We start from the raw sequence: 25,596 nt of genomic DNA, 5'->3' as shown, positions 1-25,596 counted from the left end.
CAGTCAAGAGGTACATTTCTAATAAATCATATTTTAGACATACCCAGATATTAAAGCATTGAACCTTTATTTTATTCCATTACATGACAAAAAAATAGCATTTATAGGCCTATTAGACCAGAATTGCGCAAAAGGGAGAGTGTCTTATGTAAGTAAAGAACTTTGAGAACCCGGTAAAACCCATGGAAACCACAGGGAAACATAAGCCAATGATTTATGCAGTGAAAAATCCCCTAAAATTTTTCCACCAACGTAAAGTTCTGTTGACATGAGTCGATTCTGCGAAAGCAAAACGTAAGCACTAGAAACCGGAAGTACAATGTAGGCCTACTAATAGCTGATGTGAATCATGATATTGCACATGATCTCAGGAGAACGTTTATCTTTCGTCACCAATCACCGCCTAGTGTAACGGTAAGGTGACACTTTTGTTTCAAGGTAGTCGAACGTCATCGCGTAAACAAAGCATACGTGGAGGTGAACGTGTTGGTTTCTTAGCAACTGCCGAGCTATCATTCGCAGGGCTGGGACCGCGTCTTAGTTCCGCACGTACAGTACGTGCTCAGCGCGATATGTGCCTGCATTGATCCATTGCAAAAATATGACCCCCGACAAGTTTTTGGAGTCGAAACTCGATCGTACAGATTTACCTCAGGGGTCTCTGTGTGGGTACACGACGTGACCTCTTGCTCCAAAAATTCCTGGAGGGTTGACTTTGATATGTGGGGTGGATGGGTGGGTGGGATAGGATTATGTGAACGACTCGAGCCTTGTTTTGAGGAAAAACCGCAAGGGAAAACTTTGGGCACATTTTGTCCAATCAGCGGGCAAGGCACGGTGGTGTAAGTGACCGGTCATGCGTACAAGTACACGCGCTCTGTGTCAGCGGCTACTTTCGTACGTGCAAGTATACATGCACATGGTGCAAGTGCCGTACCGAAGTTATTCGTCACGTGCTTTACACATGGCATGAAGGCAAACAAACCCTACATCCATACAATGTGTACATTAGGGAATCCCATCAGCTGTATACAAAGCTCAACCGTGGAGCTCAATGGCTAGCTCTACTCACGACGAGCGACTAGACTACTGTCAGTCAGCTTAGCTAATTCCGCAAGCACATGCATAGCATGTAGAAGACTGTCAGTTGTTTGTTTGGCTGGCATCGTTGCATTCTTGGCAAACTTCTTGAGTCGGTACAACAGGAAATCGGTTATCTCAAATCCAAACACTACATGTACTTCTCAGTATTGGTGTTTCATGGATTACCCAGCACTCAGATAAGCTTGACTAATTTGTCGCAGTAGGCAGGCCCAGGCCTACTCTTCTTGTCATCTAACCAGCGACTGCCAAAACTAAGTTACAAACTCTTCAAATAGGGAAAGGTTCATCGGAAAGCTTTTTAAGAAGCACAAGCGATCATGACTGGCCGTCAAGTTCCACGGATTTTCGCCAGTGCATCTCGTCTGCGATCCTTGCGGCACCCAGCCAGCACAATGGCCGTGCCCCGGGAGCGCTCAGCCCCACAACAGATGGAAGAGACACGCTCGGATAGGAGCACCGTGCAGATGCACCAACTCAACAAAGTCGTCGTGGACATGCCGAGTGGAAACCCCAACGAACCCACCGACTCCACTGTGAATTCAGTGGCTGAGTCATGGGGGACTTGCCCCGCTGGGCTCGGTACAACCACTGACGCAGCGCCGGTGCCGGTGGAACACATCAAGACACCATCAGCGAACGGTGTGCACACGCACGTACAGTCCTTCGATGAGATTCCTGGGCCGAAAGGATGGCCTTTTATTGGGACACTTGGCACTTACTTGGTTGGAAATGGACTCAGCCGCATCTATGAACACCAGGTAAGCGGTTCCAAGGGCACTCTAGTTGTTTTTACCATGTTTATTTAAAACGATCAGACGATCATTTGGAATGATCCAATAATTATATGCAAACTGTTTACAATTGATTCAGGATCTTTGAATTGCATTTATCTTGTTTTTTTTTTAAATTTCAAATGTGGATATTAATAACCAATTACTGTACATGTACAATGAACATAATTCAATCAAAATTTAAAACGTGTCATATTATTGCTGATTAAATACATCATTTGTATAGGGTCCTCCTAAAAAGTGCTAGTTTGTGAAATAGGCCTACTCCACAAATTAATATCTCACTCTTTCGGCGTCTTTTCCCTCAATCATGTCAATATATTCCATGTAAAGTTGGTACTCTCTGCGGTTCCTATACTATGGAACTTGTCATCTCCATGATTTCAATTTTTAGCCACTTTCAACATGTTTAATTTCATAGTGTCATTGCAGTTGTATCACTAGTGGACATGGGCACGCCACGCTAGACGATTTATGTGCCACCGATTGTGCCCCACCCCTCAATTTGGGGATGACAAAAATAGTATTTTACTGTTGAATTGAAAACCAATTGAGTGCCCCGTCCAGAAAATGAGGCCCTTGCCCCCTCTCCTCCCTTGGCAATGGGACCCCAGTTGTGTCATTATTGTGTCATTGTCAGAACCAAAGTTAGCATTGCTGCAGAATAAAGAGAGATGCGCTAGCATCTCTGGCAAAGCTTAGCTGCGACGTGACGATAATCGTCGCGCTTCTTCGACCACTAACATGGTGCATGTGGTGCGTTGGTTCATGGTCGGTTCCACCATGCATAATTCTACCCTGGCTTAACTTACAGCATACATCCGTGATTTGTTCTTCGAAATGTGTTGTCGATGTTGTTCCTGCAGCATAGGAATCGTGTATATTGGGTCTGATCATTCCTCAGTGGCCCCATACTATAGTTCCTTGAAGTGCAATTGAGGAAAGGCCATGTCATTTTTCGATCAACTCCATATGGCTGCCATGGAAACCGCGGTAGTCATTATTTAAGAGACTCCCATATCAGAGGACTGAGGGGTGAATACGTGTGCTGTCGTGTCGAACCCCCAATTATATACCATGCCTGTAAAGTTATACTAATGTAATGGATTCACTTGTTGATGATGTTTGAGTGTACGTGTCCTGATGGCCGAAGCAAGAAATTGAAGAGCGTTCGGATAGCCATGTTGTGGAATTATTTTTTTAGGTGCGTTTAGTTAATTGGGGCATACCTGATGTAATTTTTGACAGTTTGGCATACAACCTTTTGAACGTCTGACTGACAACGTGCTTTGTTCATGGTGCTGCGGAAGAAATGGCAAATTACTAAATGATCGATATGTTATAAATGACAACATACGATCCATGGCCTGTCAATAGTATTCGTTCGTCTAATTGAGCTAATCGCATCTGCACAGTGAGGACAGTGATCACGAAGCGACTCCGTGACCACACCAGTGTGAGCATTCACGTGGCTGAAACATGTTTCATCATTCCGAGAATTCCCCCCCCCCCAAGTCGAGGAGTTGTTCTTACTATATCGAAGGATGAAGAGGGCAGAAGCGGTCCATGTGTCGCTTGTCACTGACACAGTGCATGATGGGCAGTTTCATAATGCTGTTTGTCATCACTCCCGGTGATGGATCTGGACTGAAAGTGACATTTCAAACAATTTGACATTGTGACCTCGTGTAACTGTAAGCATCCCTTCATTCCACACCACCTCCGCTGATGGAAGAATTTAACTCTGCATGCCTATAATGGCATTACATATTGCAGAAATTAAAGAAAGTTACTCGAAATTCGTGGACAGGCCTCTTTTTGTTACCTCAGTCGCGATATACCTTTCCCAGTGCATTTACGGTTCATTTTGCCTGGTGTCATGCGCACTCAGAGGTGGTCTTTGTGTGCTTTATTTGGGAAACGTGATGTTGTTGCCGTCTTATTACCGGCAAATCGACTTGGTTGCTCAGCTGACCTTTTGTCGTGTCTATCACTAGAGCAAAGTGAAAAACAACCCTCTTTTCCCCCTCCTTAATACCGGTCCCACGCACGTAATTATCACAGCTTAAAACATGTGCATTTATCGAGACGTTTTTGAGTGGCACCGTCTTGGGTTTTCTCATCCAGGTGTGAAGAGATCAACGTGACAGCATGACAAGGTGTGCTAAGAAGCTTTTGGTAATTAGCGTTAAACTTTTTGAAAGGTGAAGTGACGGTCGATGTTTACTTGAGCTGTATATGAGATTTGACGGTTTGCATGGTGGAAAGATACGAGACATGATAACTTTGCGGTAGCACCATGTGAATATTTAGCTGTATACAGTTGGAATGATAATAGTATAATACTCGCACGAATATTGTGGAAATCGGTCTTTCAAAATATTCCTGCCAAAACGTGCGCATAGACGGAACCATTGTTTCCGATTGCCGGTGTGTCTAAAAAAAACCGGTTAATGCCGTTGACATTGATTGAGGTCTTGTTAATTTTCAAATAAGTTTAAAGTTAAAGCGTTCCACAATCTCGGAAATCCACTGTATAATTCAGGTGAGTCTGGTAAGTCCCAAACAAGTCATACTCGATGCGATGGCAAAAAGGTCGGCTCCTACCGGTCAAGACCCCACGTGAGAGGAACTGACGGGGAAAATCGACAACAATTCCCGCTAGACGGACAATACGCCGCTGGCAATGGCCCACTTTACCTGGACAAAACACCAACCGATTTGAAAGAGCAACCCTCGAAATGGGGAGGAGATTTTACACCAAAAGTCGAGGGGTATTTGCCCTGGCGTTGTTTGTGAGGAACGGACAGCACCAGGAGGTAGGGTAATTGCTGATTCACAATAGACGCGGACAAAAGGCTGTCCTCGTTTGGCTCTTGTCGCCAGTGGAAGATAGGGGCGTTCCCTCTGGAAGGGTTCCATTCGTGGGGAGGCTGAAGGAGGTAGCAAACACGGGTGAACGAACTTCGGGAAAGCGGCTGACTTCAAACGTATAGACGGCGGCAGAAGGGGATTTGCCATCCTTGGTCCGGCAGGCAAGGCATGCTAGTGCAGGCGAGCTCCAAGGACTAAGTGAGAAACTGAACACCTAACACATGTCAAACGATAATTGCCCTGGGATGAATGCAGTGTCCATCTACTATTATCTGGCTGTAATTGAACAGGGAGCAGCAACACATCAATAAAGTTTATCGAATGTTAAGCTGCGTAAGGAGAACTGCTCTTTTGGCAGGTTTTGTAGGTTGGGATAATAAATTACCGGGCTTAAAACTTAAATACAAAGTTTCATCGGACACCACAATGGTTACAGAATGCCTTCGAGTTGATCTGAATCGAAATCGTCTGAATGTCTGAGCTGAGTCTGGGCGAAGACCTTGTTGCTTAGTATTCGTTGTTATGGGTTGCTGCATGGAAACTTGGGCGTGACTGATATTGTCTCCTTGAAGCCGGCCTCGACCTGCGATTTGCTTCTGGCGGTCATGCTGAGGTCACAAGATGGAGAAATCGTATTATGGTGGAACAAGCGGCATCCCGACACAGAATAATCGCAAAACTCGACGAAGATTCACAATAATATAGTCGAAAGAGCGCACGACGTCGTAACTTCACACAGGTCGAAAGCAATTAACTTCCGGTCCCCCGATCAATCGCGGCGCGGAAGTTCTACTCTTCGACTCATGATAATAATGTCGCTTGATGCTGATCGTCTTAATATTGTCGCAGTTACACTCGGGTCGCAAAAATCGGAAAACGAAATGTGCCCGATGGTCGTAGCTATTGCGCAGTTAAAATCCTGCAAAGTCAATCGCCGACTGTTCTCTATTATTGCATGGGCGACATTATTATACATGTAAAGATATATACCATACGTTATTGCATCGAAACCAAAATGATGAGGTAATGATGATGATGAGGTAAAAAGCGCAATGAATATCATAAGAAAACGTCAATTTTCTAATAAGTTGAATAACTGTCTTCACGTGTACAGAAGGGAAACTTTGCTACTGGGTTGGGATAATGGCTTTCAAATTTGTCATGTGCATGTTTGTATTGCTGTCTTCAAACGTTTGGCATAATTTACGGACGACGAACGTCCATCCATCGATATTCTAGGAAAGAGTTTAACCCTTTTTATTTAAACTTACTCGCAAATACGTACATATTACTCGTTTCTATATTATCTTGAACTAAATTGGGTCACTTTCTAAATTCGGAGCGATATATTCATCCATGATCTCTATTTTGGCGCCAAGGCACCAAGGCTATCCAGGTCCCGCTACGTTTCTCACCTGTCCAATCACCTTAACCCAGGATATCGAAGTCCCTCCGCGGTAGACAATTAAATCTGGCAACCCAATAATCTGGCGGTAAGATGAGACGGCTCGCGGCCCCAGCAGCTCCGTTCCTGCCCAGCAAGAAGCTTGTCCTTGGAAGGTGTACAATAATAGAACTAGGCTAGAACAGATTGGATAGTGAACATCAAGTCGCCAATGGGGGCGGCCGATTTGGGGTTAAGAAGACAATACGGTTATAACTCTTGCCGCTCCTAACGCGATATACCAGCTTGGTTTCCCTGCTGACTATGGGGAACCTTGCTAAAAAAAGAAGAAGTGTATTTGCACACAGTGAAGATGCTCATTGTAAGAAATAGAAAGTGTGTTTTGGATTCTAAAAAAAGTTTCGATGAACTGACAAAATTTATGTCGACCGATCGGAATGTTCGATCCTTCTTTTTACTGCATGTTATTCTCCATATACATTTTGTACAATGTACATCCATGGGGGAAGGTTCTCTCCATGGTACATCGAAAGAACCTTCATTTCTTCGAGTCGACTATCTTTTTGAGAAAAAAATCCTCAACCATATCATGGAAAGCTTGCTCATGCCGTTGTCTGTGCGAAATTGTATTTTTTTTTCAGTGTGTGACCTTCAGAAAATTTAATACTTGAATCATCATAGAGCAATAGATCAAGGAATGCTTGGATAAGTTTTTTTTTAAGGGTAAATGGTAATAATAAGTTGTTTTGATTTGCGAGTTTTTGGAAAGTCACTCACCTAGTGTTCAATTCAAGCAAAGACCCCCGATTCGTGACTTGAGGTCGTGTTCTAGCGGTCACTCACTGTGTCCAATTATACTTGTTCAGTCCAGCCCAACCATCCGTGACACTAGGTGCTTGCTCTTCTTGAATCACGGACTATTCTCACCAAACGTGAAACGGTGAAAGGCCCCCGGCGTGAATAGCGGTGGTTTACGGAACACGTATTTGCTGCGCAGTGATTACCCATTTTCCAGTGCCGGTTGTTGACAAGCATTTATGATTGCGTCCGTTATACAGCCATTCAGTGCCATCTGATGACCCTTTGATGGGGTTCGCAACCCTGATTGTTGGTAATAATTAGTTGGAAGCCAGGGTAGGCAGGCTGAACGGGCAATTACGAGGAAAGGAAGGAAAGAAAAAAAAAGACCTCTCTTTTCAGGACGCGACCTGCCGGGGAAAACATCTTTTGTTCCGAGTTGGGTTCACTAGCCGAAGATGCGGCACATATATCCAGAGGCGAGAGGTTACTTGTGGTGTCGCATTTGGACAGGGAGGGCAAGGATTGTAGAGTCAAATTAGTTTATCGAAATTTCAAGGATATGGCAGTCATTAAGCAAGAATTTGAGGCAAAATCTTGTAATAAGTGTGAACATTTTTACTGACAAGTATGGGCCACGCTTGCTTCTATAAAACTCCATTCAAGCATCTGTCCTCAGTCATACTTGTCAAAAGTAGGCTTGTGGGCGAAGGAGGCCCACATTGGTTTGAAGACATGCCCTCCCTAAACAGTTGACTTAAGGATATATATTTTGCCGCTTGGCAAAATTTGTAGTTGAGATTTTTCTGGGGAAAATATGAAATCAGTTTAACTTAAAGGCATATAAGATCATTAGCGTGTCAAGCATTTGTTCATTTCCAATAATAACACCACTCAAAATCCAATGAAGAATGTTTGAAACATAACCTGTTGACGTTTCAGCTCAGTGGATTTTACTCTTTTAGGGAAAGACTACGTACAACCTTCTGTTCACAAAACACCATATTGTGGACTGTGCTATTGTCTATAGCACTCTATATTGAAAAAAATTCAGTCAATTGATCGATCATTGGAAATCACCAACATTTTTTGATTTCTTCTAAATGACAGCAAGCCAGATGGAATAATTGCTCAGGGTGTTTATTACTAGTGTGGTCTTTAATACAAGAAAGCTTTTTGATAATTAGTTTTTTTTGGATAAATGCAAATGATCCTATTGCCTTAAAAAGAGACACACTCGGCCCTTTTTGGAGTCTACACTGGCCTGAAATGCGATCTTATTGGGTGGTATTGCTTCTTTTCCCCCCTTTTTTTGAACAAACTGTTTTACCTTTGCGCTTTTGTAAGTTGAGGAAAGTATGCGGCTGTAATATAACTTTGGCTGTAAAAGTTTGGAAGTTTTTATAATTCTTTGTTGTGGTTATGTGATTAAGAAAGGAATTATTTGGAAAAAAATGCTTTAAGACTGTGTATGTAAAAGCCTTGAGCTTTTACCTTTGTTCTGTTTGTAAAAGGTTTGTTTGTGTTACTAAGTATACATGACACAAGGGTGTATTGGAACAAGTTCTTATTTTCTCACATGATCTGATCAGTCAACAAGTATCTTTTTACCATCAACAGATCGCTTTCACCAAACAGTATGGCCCCATTTGGAAGGAGCGTCTGGGGTCACTGGAGTTTGTTAACCTCGCTGACCCCGAGTTGGTTTCCATGATGTATCGCCATGACAACAAGTACCCAATGAGAGTCGATATGAAACCATGGAAGGCTTACAGAATGCATCGCAATGAGTCGCTTGGTGTGCTCACACAGTGAGTCCTAGCCCCATAAATGTAGCCTATTTACTGGACTGCCTCCGTAAACATAGGCCACACATCCACATGTACAAAAACGTGTCGCACTTTGCCAAATTTTGATTTTCACAATTAGGCTTAGTTTGTAGGATTTTTTTGCTTTAGAAGCATACTCACCCTCTTTATAGGCTAATCAGAAAGTGCTGCCTTTTTCAGATGTCTAATTTTTGTGAAATTTCATGTTGAAATTTTGATACGCAAAAGTGTAAAAATGAATCTGGAAATTTCACGAAAAATATACATCTGAAAAAGGCAGCACTTTCTGATTAGCCTATAAAGAGGGTGAGTATGCTTCTAAAGCAAAAAAACCCTACAAACTAAGCCTAAATGCGAAAATCAAAATTTGGCAAAGTGCGACATGTTTTTGTACATGTGGATGTGTGGCCTATATGTTTACAGAGGCAGTCCAGTAAATAGGCCACATTTATGGGGCTAAGTGAGTCCATACTACATTAATTTTGTAAAAAATTCTATGAATTTTGTAAAGGATTTTCTCGCCAAAAATTGTTATCAGAAGTGAGGAATGGTTTGTTTTCTCCAAATTCCAATGAAATATTTGTCATTTTCTGTGCGTGCAGCTTCATCTATTCAAAACAAATGGGAGTAAGTGGGCAATGATAAAACAATGGCGGATCTTCTCTTGTCTACAAAATTTGGGGTTTTTTTAAACACATTTTGTGCAACTTTCCACTCGTCTAAAATGTATGAAAACTGTTTGACATCCTTTTTTGGTTAATTTTATTCAAAAGTGCACTTCTTTAACTTAATTAAACATTAAATATTCTCCATGCTTTTCTGTGAGGTCGTTGTTGTTGTGATGTAATTTCAGGAAGACACGATCAGGTTATGGGTTTTATGTTCATTTATGACCCCAAAACATTGAAAACATCTGTGAGAAAAGTTTGTTCATTGGTTAATACTGCCATGTACTGCTGACACAACAATGAGCCACCACAGGGAAAGAAATTTACAACAGCAAACTATCCAAAATTCTGGTAACTTTTTGTGCTGACATAGCTGTAAATAGATGTTTCTGCCTGAAATAACATCACACTTTTGCTCATGAATATGGACATTTCATTAGCATAAAAACCAAAAAGGCACCAAAATACCCTTGTAAATGGCAAACTGAAAATCAAAAATTAGGTTAAATGGGACACAAAGGTGCATTTTAAGGAACTTGTTCCCAAGAACTTTTGTTTTGCTTTTGAAAGGGTGATGTACTTTCAAAAGTCAGAATCAAAACAAAATGTTGAAGTTCTTCAGATCAGAATAAGTAATGCTCTAAGGAAAATAACCAAATAGTCACAACTCAGTAAGAATGCATGAACAATAAAATTAGAGAATGATAAGGATCTGTTTCTCTCTGGTCTGACTTGACAGCGAAGGCAAGCAGTGGCATCGAGCACGCCGCCTACTGAGCAAGAAGATCCTGCCGCCCAAGACAGTCGGCGCCTACGTTGGAGTCATTAATGAGGTCATGGAAGACATGATTCAGAGGTTACGCTACGTCAGGGACGTGACCAATCAGGATGGCCTGGTTCCTGAACTGACCAATGAGATGTACAAGTGGTCCATGGAATGTGAGTGTGAATCCCAACTCGGAGGCGTAGTCCGGGTGTCCTGACCCTCTTTTGTTCAATTTTTAATTTTTATTTTAAACTTTTTTTTGAAATGGAAGCTGTTACTTGATGGAGCCCTCACACATTCAACATTAACACCAATGCTGTCATTTTTAAAACTGAAAATTAATTCCAAAAGTGTCGAAGCACTAAAAGTTACAGCCTCTTTCCAAAAGTCCTGGATCCACCCCTGCAACTTGAAGTTATCACGAGAGTTCATAAGTACCATAACTTTTTTCCATCATTCCAACAACTTAACCAAATGGTGAAACTGTTAGAGCTTGCTGTGCTGTTAAGTTAGGCCTATCAGTGCTTTGCAGTTGTTAAACCAAGTAATTTTTTTTTCACAAATCAAGTCAAGTCATAAGTCAAATTTTCACAAGTCAAGTTAAGTCACAAGTCAATTTTCCCAAGTCAAGTCAAGTCACAAGTCAGGTTTTTTTTTTCCAAGTCAAGACACAAGTCTCAAGTCAATTTTATCAAGTCCTTAACATACTACACATGTCCTTCATAATTCATATGACACATGTGTCCTTTCTCTGACATCTTTTATCGATAAGGAAACGTTTGCAATATATGACTACAAATTGTGCCTAATTGATGTCAAGCTTGCTACATGTACATCAGGTCCATGGCTTTCTGTTACAAATTGTGCATACGTCCGAAAAGTTGTGTTTAGTTTAACAAAAGTGTTTAACAAAAGTGTTAATGTCAGCAAATCAAATGTATTCAAGTCAAGTCAAGTCACAAGTCATTCTATTTCCATGTCAAGTCTCAAAGAAAAATAAAAGCGATGCAAGTCGGACTCAACTCGAGTCAACAACACTGCTGCTTTGTCAGTACAGTAGTACAGATATTCATTCATTTGTATTCAAACATCCTTAGAAAATTGGATTACTCTAGAAAAGTTTGTTAATGATAATATATGTATCTTATCAGAGTTTTGATTAGTTGGCTTACTTAAGTCATTTTTTTATTGCAATTTTTTTTTACAAAGCAATTTTCAAGATCCTGTTTGAGACCAGGATTGGCTGCCTAGACAAGCAGATCCCAGCTGAGTCGCAACGATTTATCGACTCCATCCATCAGATGTTCATCTCTGGCCAGATCCTCTTTGTCACATCACCGGAGTTCTTCAGGAAGTACAACCTCAAACCATGGAGGGACCATGAAGCAGCGTGGGACTACATCTTCAGTTTTGGTAAGGATTTTTTTCAGAAAACACCTGCGTCAAATCCTGTTAAACTGCCATTTCACAGCGTTTGTATTATTTCAGATAAGTTTCATCTTCTTTTGGGGGTAGGCCAACTGATTTGAATCATGCGTTTCAGTGGCTATTGCTATTCTTTATAATTATGGTCTGAAGTTCTGAACGAGGTCTACTTTTTATTTGATTTCATGGAATTTTTGTACAAAATGTGGTAAGCAGATCTTTCCATAACTAATAAATATGGAATTTAAATCTCACTTTCATGATGCCATACTTTCGGATTGCTTTTTAGATGTAGGTCATTTTTCTTTAAACCTCAGTGATTAACCAGCGTTAAAGATATCTTAATGAGAGACTTAGAGGTCCAGTGTTCATCTTCAACCCAAGCAAGTCTGTAATATCTTTCTCACAGGCTTCTAAAAAGCACTGATAGTATACACAGGGTAAAACATGCATTAAACAAAGTACTTGCATTGTTTTTCACATCAAATAACAAAAAATGTGAATCTGAAATTAAGAATTTACGAAGAGTTACCAAGTTCTGCAATGGAAAGTAAGCTTTGTGGCATACTTAAACGTCCAACTGTTTTAACAGTCATAGACATTCAAAAAGTCCATCCACTTTCCCTGCCATGCCTTTTACACAGGCTAGTGACAAACAATCAGATCATTATTTCAAGCAAGCCCTGGGACTAGTCAAATTCAGTCAACAGATGAAAGCAGGAAACTGGTGGACATAGCTGTCTTATCAATCACCTACAGTCAACACACATGTGTATCAAGTTACATAAACAGTCACAGCCAGTCAGTCCTGCTTTATGCAGCCTGGGAGCTCACAATTCGTGAAAACAGTCACTTGATTGATTTTGACTGCAAGGACAACAAGGAGGGGTAATGAAGTCAATTTGCAGTCAACCTGGAGCTTCGTGTGAATCCTTGAATTTTTTTTTAACAAACAAAAATTACAGCCAGGAAGGCAGTGGACAACAGACTGGCTGAGATATCTGCCCAGTCTGAGAGTGAAGGCGAACTGGAAGCTGACGGATTCCTGACCTACTTGCTGTCAAGCAAGCAACTCAGCATGAAGGAGATATACAGCAATGCCTGTGAATTGCTCCTGGCTGGAGTTGACACTGTAAGTCTACCCGATCTCTCAAAGTTCACATTTTGGGTGACTCTGTTTTTATTTTCATCGTTTGGTGAGCATTGACAAAGTGATATTTCAGTAATCTTTTAATCTTTTGATTTCCTTTACTTCAAATTTGTATAAGTTTGTGACACTGATGTTCAGAGAGGCACCAGAATAGCTAGGTATAGTATTTCGAGGACTTACAGTCGAAATTTGCATTCCGTTAGCCTCAGTGTGAAAATGTGCCCCTCTCCAAAAAAAAGGAAAGTGAGATCTCATAAAACATTCCACCAACTTGACAACGATTTAAAACATGTTGCAAGTTACGACGTGTCTAAAGTGGTCATCGCAAAATAAGAAATGTCCTTTTTTAGCCAGTTTCATGCCATAAAAAGTACATAAATGAGACTACTAAGTAACACCAAGACATTGTGTGTAAATGGAAAAATGCATTGAAATAATTATGAATTAGCCTGGAATATTGCAGTTGAAATTTTAAAGTGGCCATACAGTTTACTGCTAGCTTGTTTTCCTTTAAAACTACATCGTTTGTCCGATTTTACGTTTTAAAAACTTTTTGAGAGGAAATCTGACGACTCTTTGTTGAATATCAGACAACTTTTCACTGTACGCTGAATAAATACATGCAACAGGTACCATGTTGTGCTATAATTTACGCGTTTTGTGAAATGAATCGCAGTACGCGTCGCAGCTGTGATGCATCGTAAGTTACGATGAGTTTCGTGAACTCGGGTGCTGTTTTGTTAGAAAGTGAGAGAGGGAGCCAATAATTTATTTTCCTATTTTTTCCCAAATAACCATTAAACGAATGAAAAAAATAGATTGTCATAAGAGGCATAGAACAGAGGAGACATACTATTTTCTACAAAAAAATGAAATAATAAAAAACAGCAGTGCATCCAATTACTTCAAGCGACAAAAACTTTAAGGGGAGCAGCACTATTTAAGTTATTAGAAATGGGGAAAATGGCCCATTCTGATTTCGTGGGAGAGTTTAAGACTGTACAACTGTATTTTCTCTTTGGGAATGACCTGTCGTGCAGATGTTTTCTGTTACTTGGCTGGCGTGATTGCTGGACGCAAACTGACTTGACCACACGGCTATTACACAAACACTCCATAAAATCTAAACAAAATATTGAAAGGACACCCTGCTATCTTTCATAAAAGCACCAACACAGCCTGACAGCGGCCGAAGTGTCACGTTTTTTCTTATGACCACAGGGAAGTGTCAAAGCTGGCCTGGAAAAATACCCCAATAGCTGGCGGAATTTTGGGGTCACAAACACGGGTGACATCTGACAGTCCGTGTTTTAAAGGGAAAATACAACATTTGCAAACATCAAAAAATAAAACTACCAAATCATTTTGAAATACCTTGCTGGACTGTTAGTGAATGACAGTGTAAAGCATCCTGTAAAATCATGGCACCTGGTATATTGTTATTTTCAAGAAAAGTGGTATTTTTGTATCAATTTCCAACGCTGATCGGCCGACCAGCGTTGGAAAAAACTGGCTTTTTTTCAAATACTGGCCCCAGTTGACCATCGCACTTGTTTGCAATCGATTACACACCTATGAACGGGTACAAGCCAGCTAGACTGGTTCCCTGACCTTACAATTCCCCAATGTATGTAAACTGCTCTGTTTCTTCTTAAATGGAGTCAGGGAACCAGATTACAGGAAAATGATTGTTTTTCTTGGTTTTTATAGCATTTTCGAACCCAAAACCTCAAAAAAGTCAGTGTAACTATATTTGCTATATATTTCCAACCCCCCAATTCCATCCATTTCTGAAAATTACAGCAAAAGCAAATGATGTATATTCCCTTTAACAGTGGTGCTGCTTTTAAACATGTGTTCCCATGCCAATTTGGGTTCGGGATAGAGTAAGGTCATTCAATCAGGCTGGACAGTGAAGAATATTTAACGTCTGATAAAAAGTGAAATGCCCTTGGAAACTGGTATCAACTGTGTACACATGTAAACTCAAGAAGTACAAAATAAGGTTAAAATTCTCGAGGGGAACATATTGCATTTTTATAAGTGGAAAATCACAGATTTGAATACTACATTAAAAATCAATATTCCGAGTGAGCGACGTCCTAATTTGAACCAAAATGTAAATACGGGCCTAGCATAGTTTGCCCTGCCGTTGCCCTGGTTACTGGGAAGTTCCAGCCTGGAACATGGCCCTGCTGTAATCACACAGGCCCTCCTGTGCCAAAACAACAGGTGGGAGTTTTATTACTGAAAGGTGCCGACGGTAATTCATCCCTGGGGCCACTTTGAAAACCCTTCGGGGAGAACTAGTGCCAGCTACAGCATGTACACATTTTGACAGGAAACAGGCCAGGGCTACCCATTGATATGAACATGATCCTTATGATTTAGTTCACCTACAAGCCAGAGATTAGGTTGGGAGGGGTGACAAGTGTCAGCCATTAACTAACACCTGTCGGTGATGTATTTTTGTGAGGAAGGAGAAAGTACTAGGAATCAAATCAAATTATATATTTATGTAAACTTCGTAAGGGCCTCACTACCTCCTCCCCCCCACCCCACCTTCCCAATTCTTACTTAAGATTCTTAAAGTCCTGGCTTCGACTGCGTACCCAATTTAGGTGCTTTCTATTTTTTGACCCATTTTCTTCAAACAAAATGACACAATTGGCAAAATCAGTGATAAACACATGTAAACAAGTTGAGTTCCCCAAAATAGACTAAATAGTATGCATAATTCAATATCATACATAACTCCGACAAAATTTAAGATAGCAAAATAAAAATATCAAACACTCCACAAACACCCCGAATTTCAAAAATGTTGTCTAGTCTGCCGTCAATTGTCAAATCTAGCATATTGGCAGATAACAGCTGCACGGACCAAGGTTCGATCGGATCAAATCCCAGACCAGAGGCAACTCGATAGATGTGGTTAGACTAGTGTTTGTTCCAAGCAACAGACTTATGTTTCAAAGCTGTCTCATTTGGTGCCTAATTTCCTATAATACTTTAAGTCTTCAAACAGAAATTCTGAAACAAGTATACGAGTGTTCAGGGTTTCAGTATAAAATGTAAACTCTGTAGTTTTTTCCCTACATTTTCTTGTGTCCTTCCCACAGACCTCCAACACTCTGGCCTGGGTGTTGTATGAGCTGTCCAGGCATCCTGAGGTCGAAGAGCGGTTACACCAGGAGGTGTGCCAAGTCCTGGGCTCAGACAAGACAAGGAAGGCAAACACAGAGGACTTGGCTCAAATGCCCTACCTCAAGAGCATCATCAAGGAAATACTCAGGTCAGTACCGAGAGAGAAGTAGAATTCAGGTCCCGTCCAAATTCTCTGTAGTCAAGACTTTATAGCATTCAACCCTATCCAACTCGACCCTTCCCAAACAACCCCCAGAATTGAGGTAATTTAACCGTGGAAGATTGGGGAAGTGTGTTGAACCTCCACCCATGCCACCCTTTCCTCTTCTGGCCAGATAAGAAAAGCCACTTGATCATCCATCAATCTAGATTTCCAAATTTGCCCTTTTAACTAAAACCTGTATCCACCCCATCTTACAGTGACCATTGCATACTGCTAAATTCTGTTTTCAAGTTAACTGGGGGAGCTAGCTTACAAGGCTCCCCTGCTCATGGCCTGTGTCCCCTTGTAGCCCCCACTCTCCTTAAAATTGAGAAAAAGTGAGCTTGTTTGAACCACTATGGGCGAGCTAGGTCAGTGCCCAACTCCCCGGAAAATTAAGAAGTGTCCCCTTTAACCAGTTCGCTTCGGAGGACATGATAGCACACACTAGCACTGGCTGTTTTTATACACAGGCATGACTGACGGGTTAAATCTTCATGATTGTCTCGACTCGCCTCCGGGTGACACCTAAACACGCTAATCCCTCATGCCTTTTGTACACACACACAAAGTCCGTGAAGTGTGTGGAGGCAGACTGTGTGTTGATCTTGAATTGGCCATTGTGCACGGCCAATTCTGCAATTTACGCTCCAGTGCGCACCCCAGAGTATTGAAACATATGAGATTTCAACAAGAGATATCATACAAATACTGTTGAAATGACTCTTGCGAATTACTATTTGTGGTGTTTGGCTGTATATCAAAAGTTGGCTGGGAAATTTTGCCTTTTGCAACAATCAAAATGTTCGGAAAAATAAACCCGGCGTGAAGTGTTGAAATTGGGCCAAGCTTATGCTACTGTCTGAGTGACTTCTATGACCTAATTTTCGATACTTTTCTTCTGATTGTGATTCAGATTGTACCCCGTCGTTCCTGCCAATAATCGCATTTTGGAGAAGGACATCGTCATTGGAGGTTATCACATCCCCAAAAAGGTACAAACCTTTAAAATCAGAAATAGAAATTAAATACTGTATTTAAAGAGTCAAAGGCAGTGATGCCCGTTCCAGTGAGAAAGATATAACAGTATCCTGCAAGCAGCTGTTGTGTGCAATGTAAAGCATTTGTTTATTCATATACCTAGGGCAAGACAGTGAATAACTTGTTTTGCCAAATTTGTGAAATTCCTAGTGACACAACTGTTTCATTTTATTTTCATGCTACAGGGTGGTGCAAAAAGAAGGAAACCGACTTTTGACAGCAATTTTCACCTTTTTGTTGAGCATATTTCAAAAATTCAACTTCATGGTATTCAAATATTATTTTGTCTCTGAGATATGATAGTTTAACATTTTCATGTGCCAAACCTGTTTGTCCATGGACGGCTTTATTCCATCCGCTTGACTGAGCTCCAGAGCTGGATTTTAAGACAAAAAACACTACACCAGACTTACACGTGAACAACAGTGACTGGTATTCAAACTAGCATAATAACATTTTTCTTGCGATTTTTTGAAAGACTTTTTCACCATGTATGGTTGAAGAGCTATACTTCACTGCCTTATCAAAAAAATTCAAATAAGTTAAGTTAGTAGGTTGAAAGTCCTGTCAAAAGTGGGTTTCCTTCTTTTTGCACCACCCTGCATGTGCCTGGTAAAGCTGTTAACCAATACCTTGGCATTTGACTTACATGTATTAGAGCAATGGTGCACTTAATATGACCAAGGAGAACACATGGCCTCTTATTATCCATATGTTCATAAGGTGGAATCTTTTGCGTTGGGGTGATGTAAATCACCTCAGGTTTTGCCCTTCACTGACGTATAAACACTGTAAACTCAATGTGTTACCTCCTTGGAAAAAAATCCCACCTCATGAATAGTTTATGCGGTACCCGCTGCTATGTACATCAGATTCGAACCAGCCAATCGATCCCGTTAGCTTGGTGGTCGAGTGGTAATTAAGACATCTGCACTAGAAAGCAGGAGGTCGTGGGTAAGTCCCACCTGAGTGATTTTTTTCCAACTTTCACTCCGGAGGTAACACACTGAGTATACAGTGTTTATACGTCGGTGAAGGGCAAAACCTAACTTGATATCCATATGTTGTTCAGATTTTCTTCATGAAAAAATATTAAGTTCTTAACCATCCGGGCTGTATAAATCTTGAAGAAAAATTTTCACTTAGAGATAATTAAGGACCATAGCTATATCATATCTTTATTTAAAATAGTAATTTGACTGACCTGACTTTTTCGCCCGAGGGGTTTTTTTGAACTTATTTTCAACATTACATGTATATTCAACTTACTTTGTATTTTTCCCCCTTTAATCCAATTGACTTCATTAAGCCTTTTTTATTTTTTTCAAAAACATATTCAAGGCATTCCATTCAACCAATGTACTTGTGTAAACTGCAGAAACCTCTTAAGGTTACAAGGAATGTTGCACTTTTTCTTATTTCAATTGTGGTGACTGGTGTTTTGCCAAGAAACAGTAATTTGTTAGAAAGGGATCTTTGATAAGAAAGTAAAGTTCGTACCTGGAAGTTACAATTCAAATGCAAAGGTTAGTTATTATACAAATAACGAATGTTTGTGAGTGCAATGGTAAGAATAATTTCATGAGGTGACAGATTGAATGTTCTATTCCACGAGGCGAAGCCGAGTGGAATAGAACATTCAATCTGTCACTAAATGAAATTATTCTTTCCATAGCACGAACGTAAAACATTCGTTATTTGTTTTATACAACACCTGAATAAATTCTCATCATTTGATTGGTAAATTATAAACTACAATTTGTTTTGATTTTAAAGATGTTGAACTACCCCTTCACGAAAATGTTTGAACCCAACGCTGTAGCGCTGGCTCTTTGGAACAATACACGCTACGCTGAACGCGCACACCAGCATGCATTTTGCACGCAAATACCGCGTCACGGAACAAGCGCAAAGTGAAACGGTATAACGCATGGGTATAACGCATGGTCGCACCGTGCATTATACCGAATAATAATATGTCACATGATCTACAATTCACCAATCAGATGACGGGGATTTATTCAGGTGTTGTATAAATGAAAACGTTTCATAAATTGGACTTCTAAATGTATGTTCAAGAACCAAAAACCAACAGAAAATCAAAATAAAAAGATTAAGTGAATTTTACTCCTCATTCAAGTCATGCCAAATAACTGAGAGTGTACCAACAAATTAGTCTCATCAGTCAACTATTTGTGACTTTTCCTTGTTGTATAATTGCATTGTTTCCTCTTCTTCAAATTGACAGACAATCATCGGTTCCCTGCAGTATGTGATTGGCAGGGACCCCAAGGTGTTTGAGGAGCCCAACTCCTTCAGACCCGAGCGTTGGTTGAGGGACAACTCGGGTCGCATGCACTGCTCCAATTCCAGCTTCGCCTCGGTGCCTTTCGGCTTCGGTCCCAGGATGTGCATCGGGCGGAGAATTGCCGAACTGGAGCTGAACTTGGCCCTGGCTAAGGTGAGGGGAAAGAGCAACCTGTTGCTTGGGAAACTTGATAGATTAGATTAAGGGATTGGTAGAGGTATAATGCAAACATCTGCGCTAATCATCCCGTCCTTGACTGAGTGGTTCTTCTTTGAAGTTGAACACAATTTGTTATGAGTCCCAAGTGCATGTTTTCAGATTGGGTCATGTAAAGTAGGCCTTCTTCTACTGCACTGCTCAGGTGTGCACTTTCGGGGTACGGGAGCAGGTGACCCTGACCCTAGTGCTCCTAAGTGCTTTTGCAACCCTTGACTTTGAGTGTCTTTTAGCCTTCTAATGATAAAATTTGAAGTTATCAGATCCGTAAACGTAATCTTATAGTCTTAAATGGACACTACCATAAAAAAAGAAGAAGTAGAAGTGATCGATTTCACTTGCTATGGAGCCTTACTATGGTTGGGCAGTTTAACCCATTTGCACTTGTATTACATTGTATTACATTGTTATTACTCCTTGATGAATCCATAAGGCCAAATAGAAAGAAAAACATGTTTAGCGTCCCTGACCGCTTCCTTTTTGGAGGCTGCCTCCTCGTTTTGTTTCTTTTTTTCTTTTTTTTTAATTGAAAAGAAAACCCAGAAAAATGATAAATTTTAAACAGTGACATCATTTTGGCCTCTTTGTCTGTTGCATCTAGCCCATATAAAGCTGGTATGTCATTTCCTGAGTCCAAGTGGTGGCCATTTGAAAAAAAGCTTGCGGCCATCTTGAAAAATAGCCTGGTCGGTCATTTTGGAAAATGCTAAACATGCTTTTGTTATTTGGCCTAAAACCAAAGAATGCTGGGGGAGTTTAGGGCTGAATAAGGAGTAACAGGCTGACGAGTGCTTTGGGGCGGTACATGGACTAACGGCAAATAAAAACCTAAGTTACAAAGTTTTAGAAATTAATGGCCAAGGAGAAATTGCATCTTGTGTCTTGTGCAAACAGTAAGCGAAGTTGTGACATCGCATTTTTATACAAGTCAATCACAAAATCAACCACCACACCTCTAATTGACAAGTAAGCTGTTCCAATGACTTTGACAAAAACATTTGATTATTATCATCCCCACTTTTGTTTCCTTACTTGCAATATGACTTTATTATAGTCGTGGATGTGACTTCAACTCAATTTGTCAAATTTTGCTTGAAATGTTCTATTCATTTGTAACTTAATGCAATCTTTTTCAGATCTCACAGACGTTCAAGTTGGAGTACCTTGGAGAGGGCACCGTTGCCCCTACAGTTCAGGGATTGCTCGTCCCCGGGGGACCAGTCAAGGTCGGCTTCACAGACAGATGATGTGATGGGCGGAAACCAACTGATTAGATTGATCAATGTCTAGGTCAAGTGATTACTCACAAGTGGTATATTAAATGTGTCTGGATAAGTCCAGCCTTTAAAATGGCAACATTGGTGGATTTTAGATTTGAGATACAAACAAGTAACTCCAGTCACAAATAATTAGAAATAAATTACAAATAAACAGTAAACAATTAACAGGGTATGAACAATGGTAAAGGAAGACCTTTGCTAAACAGCTTTTCACATGTTGTTAGCCTGAAAGGCTTGTGATTCACTTGTGATGACTTCTGATAACTTGCGCTGACTTCTGATAACTTGCGCTGACTTCTGATAACTTGCGCTGACTTCTGATAACATGTGATGACTTGTGTTTCACTAAAGTTACACAAGTCTTCACAAGTTATTTGGTAAGTAGCGTTTCACATTTTGTAAGCCTAAACGTCTTGGTATTCATTTGTGACGACTTCTGATAACTTGTGATGACTTCTGATAACTTGTGATGACTTACGATAACCTGATAACAACTCTTGATTTAGTTTGTTTCAACATACTTTTCCTAGAAAATAAATAAAAGAAATAGACAGTTTTCAGGGAAAATACGTCAAAGAAAAGTTGTCTGAATAAAGAAAGAAACTCTCCACAAATTTCACAAGGTTTATTTGCACATTGTGTGTGCATACAATCGAGGAATGCAAGACCCTCTTTGTTGGGTTTTCTTTTTATCAAAGTCTCTTTTTTATTCTTCCAACCATAAATTGTAAATGTCGCACGTTTGAGGGAGGGTCAGAGGTGGACCAAGGGTACAGTACCTGCAGAGTGAAACTCAAATGGAGCATAAGGAACATTTTTGCTGTTGCCTCCCAGACATTGTAATTGATGGGTTTGGCTCCACAAGGGAGCTTTTAAATGTAACTCTACCCACATGTGTTGAATGTTTAGTTGATTGAGAACAGACTGACATGTCAGTCCTGACTATAAAGATTTATTTTTCTAGCCTTCCTCTTTTCCTGCAACAAAATAGTAAGACTAAATCTTAGGTACCTCAGTGTTCCCCCTCCCCCAATTTCCAAGGGCTTACTCTAGGCCTTGATTTGAGACGACAAACAAATCAAGCGCGAATAACTTGTGATGGAATTTGTATCAAGGAGACATGTTCATGATGGGATTTGCTCTTTATGTTCAATACTTTGGTGGAGGCCAGCAGGCGGGCTAATTTCACGGCGCTGCCAAGCACAAAAATTTGCTTAGCACAAAAAACGTATGGCTTATAAAAGCAGGTTATCAGCCAAAACTCCATGTGATGTATATTGCTCGTGATTGGTATTTAACTGTTGTTTGCTTAGCATGAAAATCACATGGAGTTTTGGCTGGTAACCTGCTTTTATAAGCCAGACTTTTTTGGGCTAAGCAAATGTTTGTTTTTAGCAGTGCCGTGAAATAGGCCCCCAGCTGGTTGTAATATTAAAGTTGCATTTCCGTTGCTCTTCAATAATTTTGAGTATTTTTTTTTCTATTAATAAGTTTTCAACTTGTATGTTTTATTCCAACCAAAAAACGCCTTCTTTCCTTTTTTTTTTTGATGTCTGCAACCCTCCGGGGAAAACACTTTTTGTTTTGAGCACAAACAGATCAGCTTTGTGAGCAGACTGGCTCCCGTTCCATACATTATCGATACTGATTGTGGGGCGGGAACCAGCCTACCAGTGGCGTAGCCAGGAATTTTTCAGTAGGGGGGCGCTGGGGGGGGGGGGGGGGGGGGGGCTGGAACACTTCATGGGGGGCGTCATGTAGATCAATGATAATTTTTTTAGAAACTCAAAAAATCTCAGTGGGGGGGGGGCGACTGGGGGGAGGCGACAAGGTTTCATGTGGGGGGGGGCGACAAGGTTTCATGGGGGGGGGGCTGTTGCCCCCCCCCCCCCCCCCCCCTGCAGCCTACCGCAAGAGGACAGAATTATTGTATGGCAGCCAATAATTGAAAATTTTGAAGTGATTATTCAGTAACTAAACATTGGCCGATTTTTACGGTCAATGGCTCGTAAAGTGAATAACTTGTGTGTTGCTAGAAAAATAGCAATTTAGAAAAGGAATCTATTTTTCGGGATGAAAGTCAAAAATATCACTGGGAATGCAACTTACAACGGTGCGTAAGAAGCAAGAGTCAGCATCCTTTGTTTGGAGAGAGGTGGAGAGGGGACAGGGCACTCTTGCTTCCCAACCCAGCTGGATCAGCCAGTGTTATATTTATCCCCAAAATAAAAATGTTATCATTACAAAATGTTGTAATGCGGTAAGATTGAAGTTTAAAAAGTCTGAACTGTCAAAATTGTCTGTTTTGTGATCAGTTTAGTTTTAACTCATGATTCAATTGCCAAGCTCAAACCAAATATCCTGTAAATACTTCAGGTTTTTCTTGTTTATGCCAAATTATTTAATGGACTATATTTTCCTACTTTTGTTATGTTTTCTTTACTTAACCAGTGACATCTATTTGTATAGCATTCTTATTTATTATCTCGATAGTTATGTATTCTTTTGATTTGTAAAAACTTATAAACTCGTTTGTTTGGAGTTATTCATTTTGAAATGACTGTTTACAACATGTTGGAGAGTGTAGAAAAAAAAGAAGTCAGATTACTGTTTGAGGTTTTTGAGGAATTTAAAGATTTTTCAAAATCTTGAAAGCCTTTCAGTTGCAAAGTGAATTGCTAAATGGACTGAAAAAAGTCTAAAACAGTTGTATGATCCAGATTCAGCTTAAAGGTAAATGCACATTTTATGCACATTTTCATTCCCAAATGTCAACAGAGGGCGCTATTTATGTTGCTGTTAGGCTGCAACAACTCGATAATGAAACTTCACAATGGTCAAGTGTGACAAGTATATTTTTTAGTGTCTATCTGTTGTATACCCCTCACAATACTCAGCCAAAACAAATCGGAGAAAAAATATTCCTACGCTTCAGAGAGCTGGTCCATGTTAATCCTTAACCAAGCTGCGATGTCGTCTTTCTGATGTGCAAGCTTGTTCTAGAATATTGTTCCTATATCACCTACGTCATGTATAAATACTTTTTAAATGTAACCGATATTTCTTCCTTGCTCTTGAAAATTAGATGAAAATAACATCACTAACATCTCATTTTGAACTTGGTTATATTTTAGTCCAGTCTTACATCGAGTGCCAGTCCAGAACAGTTTAAAAGTTAAGTTTGCAGTCCACAGGTCTAAAATTAGACTTCAGTGTTGACTTTATCGCGGTTTGATCCTAGACTCCAATATACTTTCCAAAGTCTTTGTAGATGCATGCCGACTGTCCAAGACCATAATAAAACCTTAAAACAACTCAGGAATGCATTCTATATCTACATTAATTTTTGTCACGCGAGCAAGTCAAGTTTTATACAAAAGTAAACAAACTGTTCACTTTTTTAAACTTTTGACCTTAAAAGTTAAAAGTTCGAATGTTACACTGAGTTCTGGTTGTTTCTAGTTATGTACAGTTTTGTTTTATAAAAAAGTTATGAAGTTCATATTTGTTGTACTGAATAAAAAGTTTTGCATTTGTACGAGAACACTAAAAAGAAGTGCATGAGATACACTGTTGTAATAATTTGATAATCTAGATAAAATCCTTTATTCAGCTCCACAACACATTCATACAAACCCATTCATTCAGATTCAGTAAAATCTGTAATTTCTGTTCATAATTTCATTCACGTAATGTTTAGCCAGCTTCTACTCCATAACGTCTCTTAAAGGTTTTCTGCCAGTGTGTAATTTCTCTAACGAATACCAGTTCTTAAGCATCTATCCGCCGTACATCCCATTGCTACAGTATCAAAAAGCCTCAAGTTTAGCTGATGTAGCAAAAGAAAGTTTGTACATAAATGTTAAAAGTATTAGACATGATACTACAAGAATACAAGTCAAAACCTAAAAAAAATAGAACTGATACATCAATAGTTCATTAGTATGCTGTCTATAACAACAACCGCATGATTCCAACCCTAATTAAGCGCAAGTAGAGACCTACACCTCCCGCTAGATTATAAAGGGAATATTATTTCCCTTCAAATTACCATTTTATAAAGACATTTTTCTAAAAAGAATCACCACAGATATCCCCAAAGCAAACTCGGAATATTTAATTTGCTACATTTACCTGATAAATATGAAAATTTAAATAAGACAATTCCATGCAAAGTGTTTTTTTTAGAAGCAATGTTCAAGCAAACCAATATAATGCCACTACAGATTTCTGAGATAGAAAAAAAAATCCCAAATTGAAAAGCAAAATTCTTGTGAAAAGAAAACAGCTTCCTCCAAAAAAAAAAGGCCTGGTAAACTGCTGGGGAGAATCAAATATTTAAGACACACACAACTACTATGACGTTGCTTAACTGTCTATGATGCATTATTTCCTAGATATTCTTAAAAAAAAAAACCCACCTAATTAGCTGTTTTGGAAAGATTTCCATATACGAAGTTCACTCAACACCCTGTGTACAAACCCTATGAGATTGGACTGAAAAATTCTAAGTGTTTTCTAAGAAAATGCTTGTATTTTCTCACTGCTCAAATTGACTTTGATGACATGAAATTGCTATCTGGGGGCTTGTT

General features: G+C 40.0%; 1 protein-coding gene across 1 annotated transcript; it reads left to right on the top strand.

Annotated features, from left to right (window-relative positions):
• Positions 1-901: 901 nt before the first annotated feature.
• Positions 902-22,150, top strand: LOC119745910 (cytochrome P450 27C1-like). Its single transcript, XM_038222592.1, has 9 exons — positions 902-1,862; positions 8,593-8,783; positions 10,209-10,408; positions 11,445-11,648; positions 12,626-12,792; positions 15,933-16,105; positions 17,076-17,154; positions 19,449-19,661; positions 20,861-22,150. Exons 1-9 carry the CDS (start codon positions 1,422-1,424, stop codon positions 20,969-20,971), a joined length of 1,779 nt encoding a protein of 592 aa, XP_038078520.1. The 5' UTR covers positions 902-1,421; the 3' UTR covers positions 20,972-22,150.
• Positions 22,151-25,596: the final 3,446 nt, after the last annotated feature.

The sequence above is a fragment of the Patiria miniata genome, unplaced genomic scaffold (assembly GCF_015706575.1).
Source record: "Patiria miniata isolate m_02_andy unplaced genomic scaffold, ASM1570657v1 HiC_scaffold_12, whole genome shotgun sequence".
Classification (NCBI taxonomy): domain Eukaryota; kingdom Metazoa; phylum Echinodermata; class Asteroidea; order Valvatida; family Asterinidae; genus Patiria; species Patiria miniata.
This window is presented reverse-complemented; position numbering and strand designations above follow the sequence as displayed.